This window comes from Cetorhinus maximus, chromosome 3 (genome assembly GCF_964194155.1).
Source record: "Cetorhinus maximus chromosome 3, sCetMax3.hap1.1, whole genome shotgun sequence".
Taxonomy (NCBI): Eukaryota; Metazoa; Chordata; class Chondrichthyes; order Lamniformes; family Cetorhinidae; genus Cetorhinus; species Cetorhinus maximus.
Genome location: NC_135881.1, coordinates 75027919 through 75049226, shown reverse-complemented (window position 1 = coordinate 75049226; position 21308 = coordinate 75027919). Strand labels below are relative to the sequence as shown.

At 42.3% G+C, this 21308-nt stretch overlaps 1 protein-coding gene across 2 annotated transcripts in view; it reads left to right on the top strand.

The window, feature by feature from the left end:
* The window catches only part of egfra (epidermal growth factor receptor a (erythroblastic leukemia viral (v-erb-b) oncogene homolog, avian)), a 356316-nt gene that overhangs the window by 289956 nt on the left and 45052 nt on the right, over positions 1–21308 (top strand). For both annotated transcript variants that reach the window (XM_078538585.1, XM_078538586.1), the window contains 3 exons: positions 10103–10244; positions 15688–15810; positions 18119–18217. In XM_078538585.1, coding sequence (XP_078394711.1) covers positions 10103–10244; positions 15688–15810; positions 18119–18217 — 364 coding nt within the window. The remainder of the gene's footprint in view (positions 1–10102; positions 10245–15687; positions 15811–18118; positions 18218–21308) is intronic.

Here is a 21308-nt window from a genome sequence, read left to right as displayed (position 1 = left end):
GTATCTCTCCCATTTCTTCTGGCTCCACAAACAGATTCCCACCTCTGTCTCTGAGTGGGCCTACCCTTTCCCTGGCTACCCTCTTGCTTATTACATATGTATAAAAGGCCTTGGGATTTTCCTTAATCCTGGTTGCCAGTGACTTTTCATGACCCCTTTTAGCCCTCCTGACTCCTTGCTTAAGTTTCTTCCTACTTTCTTTATATTCTCCACGGGCTTCATCTGTTCCCAGCCTTCTAGCCCTTACGAATGCTTCCCTTTTCTCTTTGACTAATCTCGCAATACCCTTCGTTATCCAAGGTTCCTGAAACTTGCCATGCTTATCCTTCATCCTAGCAGGAACATGCCGGTCCTGAATTCTTATCAACTGATGTTTGAAAGCCCCCCACATATCAGTTGTTGATTTGCCCTCAAACATCCACCTCCAGTCTGGATTCCTCAGTTCCTGCCTAATATTGTTATAATTAGCCATCCCCCAATTAAGCACCTTAACCCGAGGACTCCTGTTATCCTTATCCACCAGTACCTTGAAACTTACTGAATTATGGTCACTTTTCCCGAAATGCTCCCCTACTGAAACTTTGACCTCCTGGCCGGGTTCATTCCTTAATACCAGGTCCAGTTGGACTATCTACATATTGTCTCAGGAAGCCCTCCTGGATGCACCTTACAAATTCTGCACCATCCAAACCCCTAGCACTAAGTGATTCCCAATCAATATAGGGAAAGTTAAAATCACCCACCACAACAACCCTATTGCTTTTACATCTTTCCAAAATCTGCCTACGTAACTGTTCCTCAATCTCCCACCAGCAATTGGGCGGCCTATAGTGAACCCCCAACATTTTGACTGCACCCTTCCTATTCCGGAGCTCTACCCATATTGCCTCGCTGCATGAGCCCACCAAGGTGTCCTCCTGTCGTACAGCTGTGATATTCCCCTTAACCAGCAGTGCAACTCCCCCACCTCTTCTACATCCCTCTCTATCCTGCCTGAAACATCTGAATCCTGGAACGTTTATCTGCCAATCCTGTCCATCCTTCAACCAAGTCTCGTAATAGCAGTAACATCATAGTCCCAAGTACTAATCCAAACTCTAAGCTCACCTGCCTTGCCTGTTATACTTCTCGCATTGAAACAAATGCATTTCAGACCCCCAGTCCCACTGTGTTCAGTAATTTCTCCCTGCCTGCCCTTCCTCTTAGTCCTACTGGCCATATTCACTGGTTCCCAGTCATTTATTTCACCTGCTGACCTATTGCTCTGGTTCCCACCCCCCTGCCATACTAGTTTAAACCCTCCCGAGTGACACTAGCAAACCTCGCAGCCAGGATATTGGTGCCCCTCCAGTTTAGATGCAATGCGTCCTTCTTGTACAGGTCCCACCTGCCCCGGAAGAGATCCCACTGATCCAGATATCGGAAATCCAAATGCACTCCACCTACTGATTCTCCTTTATACCTCCCTGCTTGTTACATCCTCAAAGAACTCTAACAAATTTTTCAAACATGGTTTCCCTTTCACAAAAACATGTTGGCTATGCCTGATGTATTATGCCCTGCTATTGCTTCCTTAATAATCGATTCCTGCATTTTCCCAATTACAGGTGTTAGGCTAACTGGCCAATAGTCTCTTACTTTCCTGACTCCCTCCTTTCTTGAATAGTGGTGTTACATTTGTGTTTTTCCAGTCCACTGACAATTTATCAGAATCCAGTGAATTTTGCAAGATTACAATCAATGCATCCACCATCTCTGCAGCCTCCTCTTTTTAGACACTAGAATGCAGCCCAGATGGCCCAGAGGACTTGTCAGCCTTTAGTTGTTTCTCCCAGTACTTTTTCTCTCATGATCATGATTTTTAATTTACTCCCTCCCTTTTGCCTCTTAATTTTCCACTACCTTTGGGATGTTTTTTGCATCTTCTAATGTGAAAACAGACACAAAATGCTTGTTCAAAGATTCTGTCATTTCCTTGTTTCCTATTGTTAATTCCACAGTCTCACCCTCTAAGTTGCCAATGCTCACTTTAGCTACACTTTTCCTTTTTATATACTTGTGGAAGCTTTTACTACCTGTTCTTATATTTCTTGTTGGTTTTATCTCATATTTAATTTCTTCCTGTTTATTATTTTTTGGTGGTCCTTTTCTGGTTTCTAAAGTTTTCCCAATCTTCCATGCTACCAATAATCTTTGCAGCATTGTATGTCTTTTCTTTCAATTCAATACCATCCTTACCTTCATTAGTTAGCCATGGGAGGTACATCCTTCTCATAGAGTCTTTCTTTCTCAATGTAATATATCTTTGTTGAGAGTTATGAAATATCTTAAATATCCGCCACTGTCTCTCTACTATTTTACTTTTCAACCTATGCAAGGAATAGGCCAGAATTTTATGGCCCTCCCGCCCAGTGCGATATTACAGTCCCGCCAAACTGAATGGAGGAAGAAGTGGGTGAAGAGTTTCCTAACACTTCGGCTGGAGGGCAGGAGACTGCTGCCACAAGCTACAGAGATCAACACTCACTCTGTGCTATCCACCTGTTTGTACTCTGGGATCAGTAAACTGCTCTCACCTGTAATGGATCATATACTTTGTCTATCTATTTAGTTTATGCAACATACTGTATCTAAACTGTTGCTTCTTGATCAACTTAATAAACTTAAAATCACTTATGAGCTCTCAACCACCTATTTTGGATGAGCTGTGACTCTCAAACTCAAAACTTATGCATATTTTCCCAGTCTACTTTAGCCAACTCGGTCTTCATAACCTTGAAATTGCCTTTATTGAAATTTAAAGCTCTAGTTCAGAACCACATTTCTCAGCCTCAAACTGAAAGTGAAATTCTATCGTGTTATGATCACTCTTAGCTAGAGGATCCTTCACTATGAGGCCATTATTTAATCCTATTTCATTACACCTTACCATGTGTTACAATCCCCATAGAAACCAAAAACTTTACACAAGAGAGCTGAATTCCCAATGACCAACTGAAAGGAATGCACAAGAAGATTTCAAGTTTTAAGACTTTTGCTATATTGGGGGTAGGTTAGTGTTAATGTCACTGGACTGGTAATCCAGAGACCCAGGGTAATGCTCTGGAGACCCAGGTTTGAATCCTGGCATGGCAGATGGTGGAATTTGAATTCAATAAAAATCTGGAATTAAAAGTTGAATGATGACTTTGAAACCATCTTCCTTTGTGTTAGCTATGACTGCAGCCACAAGAGAGGATTACCATTGATTCCAGTTTTGCTAGAGCTCCTTGATGCCACACTCGGTCAAATGCAGCCTTGATGTCAAGGGCAGTCACTCTCACCTCACCTCTGGAGTTCAGCTCTTTTATCCATGTTTGAAGCTGGAGGCTGTAATGAGGTCAGAAGCTGAGTGACCCTGGTGGATCACAAACTGAGCGACAGTAAGAAGGTCACGGCTAAGCAAGTGCAGCTTGATAGCACTGTTGTTGACCCCTTTCATCGCTTTACTGATGATGGAGAGTAGACTGATGGGGTGGTAATTGGCTGGGTTGGATTTGTCCTGCTTTTTGTGTACAGGACATACCTGGGCAATTTTCCGCATTCCCGGTTAGATGCTTGTGTTGTAGCTGTACTGGAACAGCTTGGCTAGAGGCACGGCAAGTTCTGGAGCACAAGTCTTCAGTACTATTGCCAGAATATTGTCAGGGCCAATAGGCTTTGCAGTATCCACTGCCTTCAGCCATTTATTGATATCGTGATATGGAGTGAATTGAATTGGCTGAAGACCATCGCTTGTGATTCTGGAGGCCTGTGGAGGTGGTCGAGATGGTTGTGGTTGTTGGAGGTCAGTCTCAGCTCCAGGACATAACCGCAGGAGTTCCTCAGGGTAGTGTACTAGGCCCAAACATCTTCAGCTGCTTCATCACTGACCTTCCTTCCATCATAAGGTCAGAGTTGGGATGTTCAGGGGGAGCTGATGACATTGTGGTATTGTCGTTGGACTAGTTATCCAGAGACCCAAGGTGATGCTCTGGGGACCCAGGTTTGAATCCTGTCACAGCAGATGGTGGAATTTGAATTCAGTAAAAGTTTGGAATTGAAAGTCTAAGACCATGAAACCATTGTCGATTGTTGTAAAAACTTGACATCATTTGGTTCACTAATGTCCTTTAGGGAAGCAAATCTGCCATCATTACCTGGTCTGGCCTACATGTGACTCCAGACCTACAGCAATATGGTTGACTCTTAAATGCCCTCTGAACAAGGGCAATTAGGGATGGGCTGGCCTAGCCAGCAATGCCACATCCCATGAACGAATTTAAGAAAAAAGATTGCACCATTCATGACTCCTCAAATACTGAAGCAGTCCATGTCCAAATGCAGCAACACCTGGACAATTTCCAGGCTTGGGCTGACAAGTGGCAAGTAACATTTGTGCCAGGCAATGACCATCTCCAACATGAGAGAATCTAACCATCATCCCTTGACATTCAATGGCATTACCATTGCTGAATCCCCCACTATCAACATCCTGGGGTTTACGATTGACCAGAAACTGAGCTGGACTAGCCACATAAATACTGTGGCTACAAGGGCAGGTCAGAGGCTGGGAATCCTGCAGTGAGCAACTCACCTCCTGACTCCCCAAAGCCTGTCCACTATTGACAAGGCACAAGTCAGGAGTGTGATGGAATACTCTCCACTTGCCTGGATGAGTGCGGCTCCAACAACACTCAAGAAGCTTGACACCATCTAGGACAAAGCAGCCCGCTTGATTGGCACCCCTTCCACAATCATTCATTCCCTCCATCACCAACAAATAGTGGCAGCAGTGTGCACCATCTACAAGATGCACTGCAGAAACTCACCAAGGCTCCTTAGGCAGCACCTTCCAAACCCACGACCACTATCATCTAGAAGGACAAGGGCAGCAGATACATGGGAACATCACCACCTGGAACTCACCATCCTGACATGGAACTATATCACGTTTCTTCACTGTTGCTGGGTCAAAATCCTGGAACTCCCTCCCTAACAGCACAGTGGGTGTACCTACACCACGGGGATGCTACAAAAATAATAAAAAGTCAAAACTAAAGGCTCGGTATCTAAACGCATGTAGCGTTCAAAACAAAACAGGTGAACTGACAGTGCAAATAAAAATAAATAACTACGATCTGATAGTTATTACAGAGACATGGCTAAAGGATGACATAGATTGGGACCTGAATATTGAAGGGTATGTGACATTTAGGAAGGACAGGAAGAAAGGAAAAGGTAGACAGTGGCTCTGTTAATTCACGATGGTTTAGCACATTAGAGAGGGGTGACCTAAGTTCAGGAAACCAGGATGTAGAAGCGGTTTGAGTTGAGATGAGGAATGATAAAGGCAAGAAGTCACTTGTGGAAGTGATGTACAAGCCCCCTAATTGTAACTACACAGTAGGACAGAGTATAAAATAGATAATGGGAGCTTGTCAGAAAGGTACAGCAATAATCATGGGGGATTTTAATCTACATATAAACTGGAAAAATCAGATGGGAAAAGGTAGCATAGACAAGGAGTTGATAGAATATTTTCAGTATAGTTTCTTAGAACAGCATGTTCCGGAGCCAACCAGAGAGCAGTCTATACTCGACCTGGTATTGAGCAACGAGATAGGAATAGAAGTTAACCTCCTAGTGAAGGCATCCCTAGGTAGCAGCAATCACAATATGATTGAATTTTACATTAATTTGGAGGGAGAAACGAGCGTATCCAAGACTAGTATTTTAAACTTAAATATGGGCAATTATGAGGGCATGAAAGCAAAGCTAGTTAAAGTGAACTGGCAAATGAGGTTGAGGGATATGTCAATAGGAGTTCAGTGGCAAACATTTAAAGGGATATTTCAGAATACGCAGAATAGATACATTCTAATGAGAAAGAGAAATTCCAAAGGGAGGGCCCACCATCCGTGGTTAACTAAAAAAGCTAAAGACAGTATTAAACTTAAAGAAAAAACGTATAGGGCAGCATTTTCCCGTCAGCAAATGGGGCGTGAGGCGGGGGGGGTGTGGTGGGCCACCAAACTGTCAAAGACCTATTAAGGCCATTTAAAATCTAATTAACTCAATTTAAAGAGCTGTCCATACAACCTTAAGGTTGGCAGGTTGTGATGAATGGTGTGCCACAGGGATCAGTGCTGGGGCCTCAACTTCTTACAATTTATATAAATGACTTGGATAAAGGGACCGAAGGAATGGTGGCAAAATTTGCTGATGACACAAAGATAGGTAGGAAAGTAAATTGTTAAAAGGATGTAAGGAGGCTGCAAAGTGACATAGATAGGTTAAGTGAGTGGACAGAGATCTGGCAAATGGAGTATAATGTGGGCAAATGTGAAATTGTCCATTTTGGCAGGAAGAATAAAGAAGAAGTATATTATCTAAATGGTGAGAGTTTGCAGAGCTCTGAGATTCAAAGGGATCTGGATGTCCCAGTGCATCAATCGCAAATGGCTAGAATGCAGGTACAGCAAGTAATTAGGAAAACTAATAGAATGTAACTGTTTATTGTGCGGGGAATTGATTACAAAAGTAGGGAGGTTATGCTTCAGTTGTACAGGGCGTTGGTGAGACCACATCTGGAGTATTGTGTACAGTACTGGTCTCCTTTTTAACGGAATATGTAAATGCATTAGAAGCAGTTCAAAGAAGGTTTACTAAACTAATACCAGGACTGAGATAAAAACACAAAACTACTGCGGATGCTGGAAATCCAAAACAAAAACAGAATTACCTGGAAAAACTCAGCAGGTCTGGCAGCATCGGCGGAGAAGAAAAGAGTTGACATTTCGAATCCTCATGACCCTTCAACAGGACTCAAGTTCCGTTGAAGGAATACCAAGACTGGATGGGTTGTCTTATGAGGAAAGGCTGGACAGATTAGGCCTGTACCCACTGGAATTTAGGAGAGTAAGAAGTGACTTAACTGAAACCTTTAAGATCCTGAGGGGCTTGACAGGGTGGATGTGGAGAGAATGTTTTCTCTTGTGGGAGAATCTAGAACTAGGGGTCACTGTTTAAAAAGAAGGAGTCGCTCATTTAAGACAGAGATGAGAAATTCTTTTCTCTGAGGGTTGTCTTTGGAACTCTCGTTCTCAAAAGGCAGTGGAAGCAGTCTTTGAATATTTTTAAGGCAGAGCTAGATAGATTCTTGATTAACAAGGGGGTGAAAGGTTATCGTGGATAGGCAGGAATGTGGGGTTGAGGTTACAATTAGATCAGCCATGATCTTATTGAATGGCAGAGCAAGCTCGAGAGGCCCAGTGGCCTACTCCTGCTCCTAATTTATGTGTTCATTTGTAGGGACTAAAGCAGTCCAAGAAAGCAGCTCAACACCACCTTCTCAAGGGCAATTAGAGATGGGCAATAAATTGTGGCCTAGCCAACAATGCCCACATCCCATATATGAATTTAAAAAACAAACTAAAAGCAGCATCAACCAAACACTATTTAATAGGAAACTAATGCTTTAAACTACAGAAAAGATATGCCCCCTTTAACTTTTTAACATGACCAAAAACCCCACACCGCAGGTATACTTTATGTCCCGAACTCTGCAAAATAACAGTTTTCACAAGAACCAGTTCAACATCACTCCCAGTTTCTAAAGCATTTTCTCCTCCCCATGTCACCGAGCTGTAACCTCGACTGATCATCAGAAGTCACTTTTCTCAGTTTTCAGAGAATATCTGAATCAAATAAGTAGCAAGGCCCACTCCAGTGATTCTTTCCCCCCACCAGGCCATAACAGGAGGAATGTTCTGAATGCATTAGATTAACACGGGACATGTATCTTTGACTAGAGACCGTCTTTTCTCCTGCATTTCTGCTTGGCAGTTCACAGAAAATATGCAGCCTTATTCTCTTTACTGACCACACCAACTGCAGTCCCTTGTCTTTCTGCGAGACCTCCCTCTTCCTCTCTTTCTCTTTCCGTTTGAAATCTTGGAGATTGAAAGTCTTTCCACAGTCAGCACATCTACTCTTGCCTTAGTTTTCAGATGTGAACATTTTACATTTTGCTCCCAGTAGGTTTCACCTGAGGCCTTTAAGTCCCCATAGTAATAAAGCCATCCAGGCTTATTGTCGAACAGATCACATGTCTTCACTACTCCATTTTACCTAGAATTAAAGAGACAGTCCCGAAACAAATAATCATCTTACAAAACCTTGCATTCATAACACAGGTCTAAAATAAATTGTTCCCTGGTTGGTTCAGAACATACTTTTCTAAGAAACTGTGCCGAACACACTCAATGAACTCACCCTCCAGGCTACCTTTGCCAATTTGATTTGTCTAATCTATATGAAGATTAAAATCTCTCACAATTATTGCAACACCTTTCCCACAAGCCGCCGTTATTTCTTGATTTATACTCTGTCCTACAGTGGAGCTATTGGTAGGGGCTTATAAACTTTTGGAAGGTCTAATACAGGCAGGAATTATACAGTAAATGGCAGAACCCTTAAGTGCATCGACGGGCAGAGGGATCTGGGTGTACAGGTCCACAGGTCACTGAAAGTGGCAACGCAGGTGGATAAGGTAGTCAGGAAGGCGTATGGCATGCTTGCCTTCATTGGCAGGGGTACTGAGTATAAAAGCTGGGAAGTCATGCTGCAGCTATATAGAACCTTGGTTAGGCCACACTTGGAATATTGCGTGCAATTTTGGTCACCACATTACCAGAAGGATATGGAGGCATTGGAGAGGGTGCAGAGGAGGTTTACTAGGATGCTGCCTGGTCTGGAGGTTATTAGCTATGAGGAGAGGTTGGAGAAACTCGGATTGTTCTCACTAGAGCGACGGAGATTGAGGGGCGACTTGATAGAAGTTTACAAAATTATGAGTGGCATGGACAGAGTAGATAGTCAGAAGCTTTTTCCCAGGGTGGAAGAGTCAATTACTCGGGGACATAGATTTAAGGTGAGAGGAGAAAACTATAGAGGAGACGTGCAGGGTAAGTTTTTTACGCAGAGGGTAGTGAGTATCTGGAATTCGCTGCCAGAGGAGGTGGTGGAAGCAGGTATGATAGTGGTGTTTAAGAGGCAGCTTGACAAATACATGAATAGGATGGGAATAGAGGGATACCGACCCCGGAAGTGCAAAATGTTTTATTTGACGGGCAATGTGATCGGTGCAAGCTTGGAGGGCCGAAGGGCCTGTTCCTGTGCTGTACTTTTCTTTGTTCTTGGTTCTTCTTTGTACTCCCACCAGTGAGTTCTTTCCTTTGCTACTTCTTATTTCCACCCAAACTGATTTTATGTCTTGTTCCTTCGAACCAATAATTTAAATCAACGAGCAGTGGGCATCAGTGCGTGAATAAGTTCATAGAAGAGTAGGCACTCCAAAATATGAATATGAGATCAGGTAAGAGGTCCCCAAGTACCCTGTCTATTGGCTGTCAGATCCAAAAAATAGATTTTAAACTCTTGAATAATAGAGGCAAACACCCAGCAAAGGAGAAAAGACAAACCAATTTTGCAGGAGCGGCTGAGAATTGCATGCCACTGAGTGACTAAAGCCTACAACTACATTGTGGCAAGCAATAATTTCTCGGCTAATATAAATGTTCACCCACCATTTGATCATTAAAAATCTCCAAAAAATTTGCTACAAAAATGTATGACAATAGGAAATGCATGCATATTCAGCATTTTTAGTAATCTGCAGATAAACCTGTGTCAATCGAGAACATCTGTTTCTGTTTGCTAAGAGTCCACTCAACTGATGACTATTCACAGTAGGTAAACAGGCCCTTCAGATTACAAGAAAACTCTATGCTTTGTATTGAGTTCTTCAAGTTAAATAATGACTTAATCCAATCTAATATTAAAGACAGAAATTTATTTACATTATTCTACTTTTAATTAGAAACCATGAAAATGGAATAACACTAAACTTTGTGATTAATTAAAGTACACGTATACAATTAACTATTAAACCTGGATGCATTATTTCTCAATTTAATTATGTCTGAAATGGGCAACATAAGAGTACAAGATGTTGAAAACTCAAAATATTGCAAAACGTTGGACGGAAATAGTATTCTCACAGATCCTCTTTCTTCTCCAGTTCTCGCATCCCATCCATTGCTGCTGGAATTGTCGGTGGCCTTCTCGGTGTAGTCATGGTGGCTCTATTGATTGCAGTATGCATGAGAAGAAGACATGTCAGAAAGAAGCGTACGTTACGACGTTTGTTGCAGGAGCGGGAGGTAACCAACTATAAAATTGTTTTCCATGAAGCTGAAGCCTAAAGAGATAGTGATTCAGTGGATTCATAAGTAAAAGCTAGTTTTAGGTTTCATCCTTTAAAACTGTTAAACAAACCTTAGTGTTTGTTAGGGGTTATGGAGGTCTACTGGTTATGGTACCAGTCTAGCAACTCAGGCCAAATTCCAACATGGCAAGTTGCAAAATGGTAATTAAAAAAATACCCGCTCATATGTGTATTAACATCAGAAAATGACACTGAAAGCTGCCGAATTATAGAAACATAGAAAATAGGAGCAGGTCATTCAGCCCTTCCTGCCTGCTCCACCATTCAATATGATCATGGCTAATCCTCTAACTCAGCACCGTACTCCTGCGCTCTCCCCATACTCCTTGATGCCTTTAGAGTCAGAATTCCTGGATTCTTCAGGAATTGGAACCTACCACCCTACCTGATCTTGTCTACATGTCCAGTTCCACACTATATGGTGGACACTTAATATCCTTACAACTAAAGGAGAGGCAATATATCTTCTCTTGGTTGGTCCCTCAAGAATGAGGATGACTTGCTTCCACTCCATTTCATTGCTTCTGAGGTGGCTGCTAAGTCCAATGTGCGATCTGAATACTTTGCCACCTGTGGGGCAGGTGGTGTTTGAGCTGATGAGGTGTTTGAAGGTTTAGCATCCTCTCCAATGCCTCGACTTCATGTCTGTGTGTTCCTGACAGAGTCTCTTGATGTGTTCAGTGCCTTCCCAATTGAACATTCACCATTTTGGTCAGCCACAAGCCAAGGACTTCAGCAGTCAGCAGGGATGTTTAATCTCTTCAGGGATGCTTTGAGGACAACCCTAAAACATTTCCTCTGTCCTTCTGGCTGTCTCTTGCTGCAACTGAGTTCCAAGTAGAATATTTGCTTCAGGAATCTAGTGTCAGGCATATGAACATGTCCCCCCAACGGAGCTCGTTTTGAGTGATTAGCACCTTGTTGTCTTGGAAGAGGGTGCAGCTATTGCATTGTCTTTCTTGGCCACCAGCCTTGGAGGATCCTGCGAAGGCACCACTGATGGTACTTCTCCGGTGCTTTGAGGTGCCTGCTATAGGTTGTTCAAGTGTCCATAGTTTTTAGGAGGACAAGGATTACTGCTGCCCAGTAAACCATAGCATTAATCTCAGATTTGAGATCCTGGCCCTCAAATATTCTTTTCTTCAATCTGCCAAAGGCAGAGCTATAACATGAAAGGCAATGATTAATTTAACTATCTATGTCTGCCTTTGTCAAGAGGAGGCTCCCAAGGTACGGAAAATGGTCCACATTTTCCAGAATCTCACCATCAATCTTAATCAATGGGGCAGGTATTTTGCTGTGGGAGCTGGTTGGAAGAGGACCTTAGTTTTCCCAGTGTTTTGTGAAAGGCTCATTTTCTCGTCTGCTTTAGAGAAGGAGCCAACAATGACCTAGGGCTCAGTTTCTGAGTGAGTGCACACACAACCATCATTTGCATACTGAAGCCCTATGACTGAGGTTGGAATGATTTTAGTTTTGGACTGAAGGCGACGTACATTGAACAGTTTCCCTTATGGTCTGTAGATTATCTCCAGACCTGTGGGTAATTTGTTGGAGATGAGGTGTGGTGTTGCAGCGAGGGAGATGGAGAAGAGAGTTTATTCAATGAGACAACCTTGTTTGACCCCAGTCTTCACTGAGATAGGGTTTGTCATGATTCCATTGGTGAGGATCATGGCTTGCATGTCATCATGGAGTAGGCAGAGGATGACGACAAATTCCTGAAGACAATCACATTTGAGGAGGATACTCCATTAGAGGGGCAATAAATGCTCCATTTTCAGTGTTACCTACAAATTTTTTTAAAAGTCCCCCATGACTTATCATGGACAAATCTACTGACATCCTCATGCTGACAGAAATCTGAAGTATATGTAATGAATGACCCCTTCATCAAAGATATATATTCCACCATTTACCCCACTTTAATCACCGTAGTGATAATGTGGGGGTTCCATTTGAGGGCTGAGAAAAAAGTGAGGCTGAGAATGTTGAATGATGGAATAAGAAAAAGATTTTCAGTGCCCCATCAAAGAATCAGGGAAATTAAGAGTTAGTGTTTTAGCTATGAGTTTGTGAACACTGTGAGAGAATTGAAGGAAGCTGATGAATACAAAGTGGAATCATCAATAAAACAGTGTGGGAGGTCAGTGGCAGAGAGGACAGAGCTCAGGGAGCCCTTGAACAAGTGGAACAAGAATCGGGGAAATCACAACCAAATAGAGCACAGATCAGATAATTTGAGGGGAATTCGATAAACAGAGATTAACCTTGTGCAGACAACTTCAACTTGATCAAAATGCCAATTGTGACAGGCATACTGTTTACAAGAAACAGCAAAATGACAGCTATGCACAAAAATGGCATGTCAGCTCCGATAGAAAGATAAGGGGTAAGGTATGAAACTATCCACATCAGTGAAAATAACATCAATGATTTCATTAACACTGATGCACTGGTTGGTAGAGTGAAAACAGCAATTGAACTAGGTAGCAAAGATTTCTCAGTCCCATTGAGTTGACTTTAAGAGCCGATTTTGGGATGTGCTGTGGAATGGTGGGTGAAGCATATAAATTCTGCATGACTTCACCTGCTTTGTTTGCTGTGCACTACATTTTGCAACCTAGACTTTAGAAGCAGAATGACGCCAGACAACATGCATGTAACAAGCCTCATCAATCTTTCCATAATTGCTAAAGTGAGCTTCCATTTCATATCTTGTGACTTTGGGTGAGGCTTTGCCCACAGTGGCACATTGGAATTCCTGTGTCCTACTCTCCTCAAGCAAACGTCTCAAAGGGGCATCAGTTTTAATTATAGTATTTGATTTTTCTTTTTTGCCTTGCAGTTGCCCTTTGCTGCATTTTTCCAGTGGTATAACTAGCAAATCAGCTTACCTTGGCTGCTGCTTTCATTTAAGTAGTATCATTTGATGTGGTAAGTGGAAACAACAATGGAAAGCACAGCCCTGTCAACCCTGAAACGTCCCCCTTATTAATGTCTGGGGGCTTGTGCCAAAATTAGGAGAGCTGTCCCACAGATTAGTCAAGCAACAGTTTGACATAGTCACACTCACAGAATTATACTTTACAGAGAATGACCCAGACACCACCATCACCATCCCTGGACATGTCCTATCTCATTGACAGGACAGACCCACCAGAGTTGGTGGCACAGTGCTTTACAGTCGGGAGGCAGTTGCCCAGGGAGTTCTTAATATCAAATCTGGACCCCATGAAGTCTTATGGCATCAGGTCAAATATGGGCAAGGAAACTTCCTGCTGATTGCCACTTATAGCAACCCCGCCCTCGTCAGCTGACGAATCAGTACTTCTCCATGTTGAACACCACTTGTAGGAAGCACTGAGGGTGGTAAGGGCATAGAATGTACCCTAGTTGGGAAACTTGAATGTTCATCACCAAGGCTGGATCGGCAGCACCACTACTGACCGAGCTGACCAAGTCCTAAAGGACATAGCTGCTAGACTGGGTATATGGCAGGTGGTGAGGGAACCAGCAAGAGGGAAAAATCTACTTGATCTCATCCTCACTAGCCTGCTTGCCGCAGATGCATCTGTCCATGACAGTATCGGTAGGAGTGACCACCACACAGTCCTTGTGGCGATGAAATCCCATCTTCACATTCAGGATACCCTCCATCACATTGTGTGGTGCTACCACCATGCTAAATGGGAACAGACTTGAACAGATATAGCTGCTCAAACTTGAGCATCCATGAGATGCTGCGGGTCATCAGCAGCAACAGAATTGTATACAACCACAATCTGTAACCTCATGGCCTGGCATATCCCCCATCCTACCATTACCATCAAGCTGGGGGATCAATCTTATTCAATCAGGAGTGCAGGAGGGCATGCCAGGAGCAGCAGCAGGCATAACTAAAAATGAGGTGAAGCTACAACAGAATACTACTTATGTGCCAAACAGCGAAAGCAGCAAATGATAGACAGAGCTTAGTAATCCCACAACAGGAGGGTGTCGCCCTCCATCCCCCTCCCACCCACCACTCAAACTCTTTCCCACCTGTTGGGTGAAATGTTTTGCACCCCTGGGGCAAGTTTGAAGGCAGGGAGCATTAATCAGGCAGGAGAGCTCGGGGTGGGACTCCACTGCCTTCCCGTCTCCACCTGATTCAGTCCATTCACCCGCTCATACGTTCATCCACTCACCCATTCACCTGCTCATCCTTTTATCCACTCATCCATTCATCCACTCACCCATTCACCCACTCAGGCATTCATCACTCACACATTCACCCACTCACACATTCACCCACTCATCCATTCACCCACTCACCACTTCACCCACTCACCCATTCACCCACTCACACATTCACCCACTCACATTCACCCACTCACACATTCACCCACTCACACATTCACCCACTCACACATTCACACATTCACCCACTCACACATTCACCAACTCATCCATTCATCCACTCATCTATTCACCCACTGACCCACTCACTCACTCATCCATTCACTCATTCACCCACTCATCCATTCACCTGCTCACCCATTCACTCACTCACTCACTTATCCATTCACTAACCCACTTACTCACTGAAACTATTGGGACCTTTAAAAGCTTACCTGAATATGGCATGCCCTGTTGTCATCCATTTTCTCTTGTGCTGAACGGTCTTCCCCGTGGATGTCTGCACTGACCCGTCAATCCTTCAGCCGGGATTGGAAGTACTGGCTAAAAAATTGCAAAAGGGTCATGTCGCCGAAATCTCCATGGGCAACGGCAATGTGCACAGCATCAATGTTGATCAGAGGATCTGAGCCCATGTGTCTGCTAACATTATAAACTTGTTCCTTGTAGCTGTACATATAGCTGCTTTTAAATCATTCTCCAGCTACTGATTCCCAAAGAGTCTCATGCAATCAGCAGCAATATAGAGGTGCATTTGTGAATTGTTTTTTCATGTCAGTGGACTGGTGGACTAGTTTTTTTTTTAATGTTTTCCGCATATCCGATAATTTTCCTAGGACTTGCTGATGCAGCAGCAGTGTGTATTTGTAACGTTGTCATAATGTCATGCATACACTGACTAAAATATCAAGCCCAGTCTTTATGTTCATGGAATTTCAAGCTCGAGTGTAGTGAGTTAACAGGAATACCATACACACTACACACATTCAAACATGGGAGAGCTGTCCATTTTAACTCATTCTCCCACAATCTGGACTGCAGAACACAAACAGTTTATAAAGTCACTATACATAGCTATCAGAGCAGTCCTTCCCCCATGGTGAGTAAAATGGATAATAAATTCACAGTTTGACTTGTAATATTGAGGGAGTGAGTATATTTTGTCCCTTCTGACTGTGGATTTGTTCCTGACGCAGCTGGTTGAGCCTCTAACCCCCAGCGGAGCTGCTCCCAATCAGGCCCTTCTAAGGATCCTTAAAGAAACGGAATTCAAGAAAATTAAAGTGCTTGGCTCTGGAGCATTTGGCACTGTGTACAAGGTAAGCTATCGCTCAGACATAATAGTATAACAAAGAAAAAAATCATGTTGATAGTAGAAGAACTCAAATGTTACATTTTCCAGATGTCTAACAAAACTCATTGTTAACTTCTACTGTAGTTGGAAATGCAGAGCAATTGATCATGTGTCATTTTTAAAGGGAGAGTGTGCAATGGATTATTTTTATCAATTATCGTGATGGAACGGACTGGTGGAAAGCTAATTCTGGTTAGACCACCAACAGCCTGCATTTGTATAGAATCCTTAACAGGATAAAACATCCAAAACAGTTTCACCTGGGAGAGCGGTAGTAGAAGAGTTGAATTAACTGAAAGTAGATTTGAAAAGGCAAATTTGAGGGGATTCTTGACAACAGATGGGGGAATAGAAAGGTGAAGAAATTTAGTGACAGTAGTATAAGTGAAAGCTGCACCACGAGGAAGGAACACCACAAAGTGAGAGACATAGGAGAGATAAGGTTGGAGGGGTATAGGGGACAAGCTAGGACATAGAACCGAAGGAGATTACAGTGGTAGGGTGGAGTGAGGTCATGGAGGAATTTGAAAATGAGGACAGTGATCTAAAATTTGGCCTTTTGGGAGATTGGGAGCCAGTGCAGGTTGGTGTGGAAGGGGCACTGGGCAAATGGGACTTACTGCAGGACAGGCAACTAGTAACAACATTTTTGACAAGGTGCAGGAGGTTTGGGACATTGGTGAACCAAACTTTCAAGAAATTGCATCACACAGAATATCACCAATGACCTTTCTGTAGGGAAGTCTCATTTGTGGACAGGTTGGAAACTAGGGATTTAAAGTGGGAATCTCATGAGAGGTGAGCACAGAGCTCGGTGGCAAAACTCATTTATGGACCTCGGAGAGGAAAGATGGTTTTGAAGTGAGATTTTTTAGGAATGGAGTTTTGGGCAAAGGGAGCCATTCATGACAAATATTAGTCAAGAAGAGAGTGTTTAATATTCAGGAGTTGGGTAGCTAGGGTGATGAGGGAGCAGGGGGGTGAAACTCAGCACCGATGGGACTAGTGGCAGACAGATGGAATGAGTAAAAGCAAAGTAATCAAGGATCGAGGCAAAGACTGGAGCAAGGTGAATGAGGAGAGAAGAGGAGTAGTAGAGGTATACAAGATAGTTAAGGATATGAAGTAGATAAATCCAGAATAATACTTAAAACTCCTACCTTACAGCACCGTGGGGTACCTACAGCACAAGGAGTACAGCGGTTGAAGAAGGCAGCTCACCAGCACCTCCTCAAGTGCAAATTGGGATGGATAACATATGCTGGCATTGCCAGAAATATCCACATCCCATTAATGAATAAAACAAAGTAAATTGTAGGAGTGAGATGAGGGAACACTGCTTCTGATGAAGTAGTATGGTAAAACTCCAGAATCACTCAAGATAAAAATGCACATTGGAGTGACAGTGTGGGAAGAACTATAGGATCCTTCTGGATGAATGAATTAAGATGGTGTCCCTCATCTGTAATTTTCCTATGATGTAAACAGGACCCAGTGTCTCCTTCAACAGTCCGCTATTAATTTCTAAAACAGTTTCTCAAAGCTGTAAAGAAATGATCTGCTGTTTCGTAGAAGCTACTGATACATTTTGAGATCAGGGGAAATTTTGCAGATTCGTGCTCCTGGCATATAACCTTTCCCATTGGAGGACACACCAAACATTTGATGCAGAGATCAGTGAGCCCTGCAAGATGTTCTATCCATTTTTAGTACTGAAAAATCTTGTGAGGTCCTCTTGACTCTGCAATTGAATTCCCAATTGATATTCCCACCAGGTGAAGTTCCTTTTACAGTCTGACCTTCTTTCTAGTGCATGTTTGAAAGATGTCAAATGGATTTAACTGAAGTTTTAAACACTCGATGATTTTTATTTCTAAACTTGATCCATTTGAAATATTTTCTGTCCACTTCATTTTTGTTGCTTATTTCATTTATAGAAACAAAACGCAAATAGACCAATGTTCAAATAGTTTAAAAGGCCCACTAAATTCTAAGCTTGTTTTGATACCTCTGAGGGTAATGTCTTTTCGTCTAATCACTGACAAAAAATATACATGCATTTTTATCATGTTTTACTGCTTTGAGGCTTATTTAAATTTTCACAATTCATTTACCACAAAAGCTGCTTTTTATGGTTTGGTCAAACCTACATGGAGTAGAAGAAATAAATTCAGTTTAATTTTGAGTTCAGTGTATGCTTGAAAAATTTAATCACAATGCTTGAATGAGTCAAGAGATTTTTGATTTTTAAAAAAATTTCATTACCTCTGCAGGGTTTGTGGAATCCAGAGGGGGAAAATGTCAAAATCCCAGTTGCCATCAAAGTATTAAGAGAAGCAACCTCCCCGAAAGCTAATAAAGAAATCCTTGATGTAAGTGGATACTGTGGTTGTTGGTTTTAATACAAGCTATCTAGTTATGCTATATTTTAACAGTGGGATTTGTTCATCAACTTGTACTTAATATGGGAAAATGAGTAGAAGTCTACTGCTGCCAGTTAAATCCAAACTGATTAAATGACAGTTCTCCCTCCCTGTAACACATTGCATTAGAAAAATCCAATTTCTGTATCTTCCTATTGCACACTCTTTTCCAGGGCCCAAGTTCAGCTTTGGTTCTGTTTGATTATGTTTTCAAGCTTGGATCATGCTCATGCATCATCTATTCTTACCAGTTTTACTGGTTGACCATCCCAAATAGGTCTGATTGTGGTTTTGACTCGAGTTGGCACAGATATAAGCGCACTTCACTGTATGCAGATGCTCACTGTTAAATCCTGCATTTCTTTTTTGTCTTTTGAGAGGAATTATCTCTCCATTCATTCATACATCCACACAGACAGGCGCACAAGAATTATAAGGTAATTGTATGAAAAGTTTTCTAGCTGTTGTCATGGGGCAACCTCCAGTATTCATTGCTCTGAACTGCCTCAGATTATTAGAGACATCAGCATTTAGGTACACCATTTGTAAATTTACAAAGTACAACAGGAGGGTTGAGAGCATTACTATTGAAGGTGGTTGAATGAGTAACAAGAGATGTAGACTCAAGATCGTTGTGAGGAGAATGAAAGGGAGCATGAGAATCAATACCTTCAGATGCTTATCACAGTATGGGACACTTCATCACAGTTGGCAGTTGAAGTCAGAAATTGGAATTGGATAACTGTTTATATAAGAGAAGAAATATAAAAGGTTAGTAACGGGCAAAGAAATTGGATTAGAACTAGCAGCTCCGATCAAAGAGCCATAGAGATGGCAAATGTAAATTCTATGTGCGCAATATTTATGGGAAGGGAAGGGGGTGGGGGGGTGGGTACATATTTTGCAACTGGGCAATTCCAGGAATGCAGAGATCCTGCAGAATTCAACAGCAGGATCTAATTGACCCTTTTTTTTTCACTCGGATACTTGCCAGAGTGGCTGGCTGTTGGGCAGGAAAGCCAGTGGTAAAATTGGGGCATGGTGAGAAGGCATGGAGGGCATCAGTGAGGAGGGAAGGACAGATTATGGCAAAAAAAACAGGCTAGGGAGGCAGCACTCCTGCTCCACCTGGCACACAAGCAGTCCTGGCTGGTGCTGGCAACTCTTGCCTCCCTTTGGCTGCTCGTTTCCTAAGTCACAGACGTTAAATTCAAATTGTTTCCAAAATCTGAGGAACAGAGCCTTATTAACGTATTATGATCACTGACTCACCTCTCCAGAGCGGGTTACTCGACCCAAACCTGTTCTGTTTATACACAGATGTAGCCACATATGCAGCAGGTTGGTGTTGCGGTTCGCATTTTTAACAAGTTAACCCTTCTCCTGCCTGCTCTGGTTAAAAATCCCCCCTATGATTCTGTAACATGAATGTTAGGATGTTAGGTACTAACTGTTAACTCATTGATAAGATGGGCTGAAGGGCCTCTTCTGCACTGTGGTTCTGTGATTCTATCCATTGATTCTACATTGTGACTTGACTATATTTGAAAAACTGTATGTTCGATACCTTTATTAAAAATAGTAGTAACACACAATAAAAAGGAATTGGTAAAAATCCAGTACCCTAACTTCCATAAGGGAGAAGTTTCATATTGATTCATGAAACCTATTATGCACTATTTTGTAGTGCTATTGGATTGTGCAGTTTTCCTAAATAGCTTCACATAGAAAAATCTATTGTAACTAATGCATCCTGCATGATATGGTTCATGGGCATAGAAGAGAAGATGTAGGAACATCCACAAGGACAGTGCTAATATCAATTAGGACACAGAGGCCAGTGTGCACAATGTTCCCATGTGGAGTTATACAAGAAATTATAATCATGGCACTGCTTGAGATCAATGCTGGCATTTTATAAAGTACATCATTTTCAGTTCTGATAGGGAGAAATGTTGCAAAAATGCTGGTACGGAAGAGGAGTAATTTATCAGAAACACCGTGGTTAAGACCTATTTGGGTTCTTAATGTTCATTTCTGTGCAGAGAAGTGTATTATCATGATGAAGAGGCAGAACCATTCTCGTAATCTTCATGTTGCTGCCAGTGACTTGTCTAAAAATTAATTACTACGAAACAAGTCCCAGAAGAGCTTCTAGGAATGTCAGGCATAATTCAGCAAGGTCATTGTGCACTGATTGCAGGATAAGCAAATATGAGCACAGAATGATGGCCTGAAAGCAGCATTTAAGGAGACCTTCAGAAGAAGCACAAAAGATTTATCGAAGGTAGCAATAAGAATTTAACGGAACATTAATCAATCTTTATGTGCTTGACATGGACTAGAACATCTATTGATTTGTGAAAAACCTCAAGCATTTAAGCTTCTCTTAACATATTGTGGCAAAATGTTGCATTTGTTAAGGAAAGATGGTGAGTTAATATTTTAACTCTTTGTCCAAATCTTCTATAACATGAATAAATGGCCATGCTAGAGTTTGCCTCCAGAAACACTGATGGCTCCCTGCTTCCTCAGTTAAGTATATGTAAGCCTTAATGATGAGGGCCAAGTATCACAGCCTACCCCAGTTCTGTCTTTATGAATAATGATCAGGAGCAGGAAACCTGTATGATTTTTTTCCTCAGTTTAGAAATGCTGAGACTGTGGCTAAAAATTGTTAACATCCCATATATCGCAACAACTATTTGTATTAATATAGTGCTTTTAACATGGTAAAACTCTGAGGCGCTTCTGGAGAGTTAGCAAATAGAGTTATAGAGTCATAGAGGTCTACAGCACAGAAAAAGGCCCTTCGGCCCATCTATGCCCCATGGTAATTGATCCCTCCACCAAGGGAAAAAGTTCCTTCCTGTCTACTCTATCTATGCCCCTCACAATTTTATACATCTCAATCATGTCCCCGCTCAATCTCCTCTGCTCCAGGGAAAATAACCCGAGTCTATCCAATCTCTCCTCATAACTAAAACTCTCCAGCCCAGGCAACATCCTGGTAAATCTCCTCTGCACTCTGTCCAGTGCA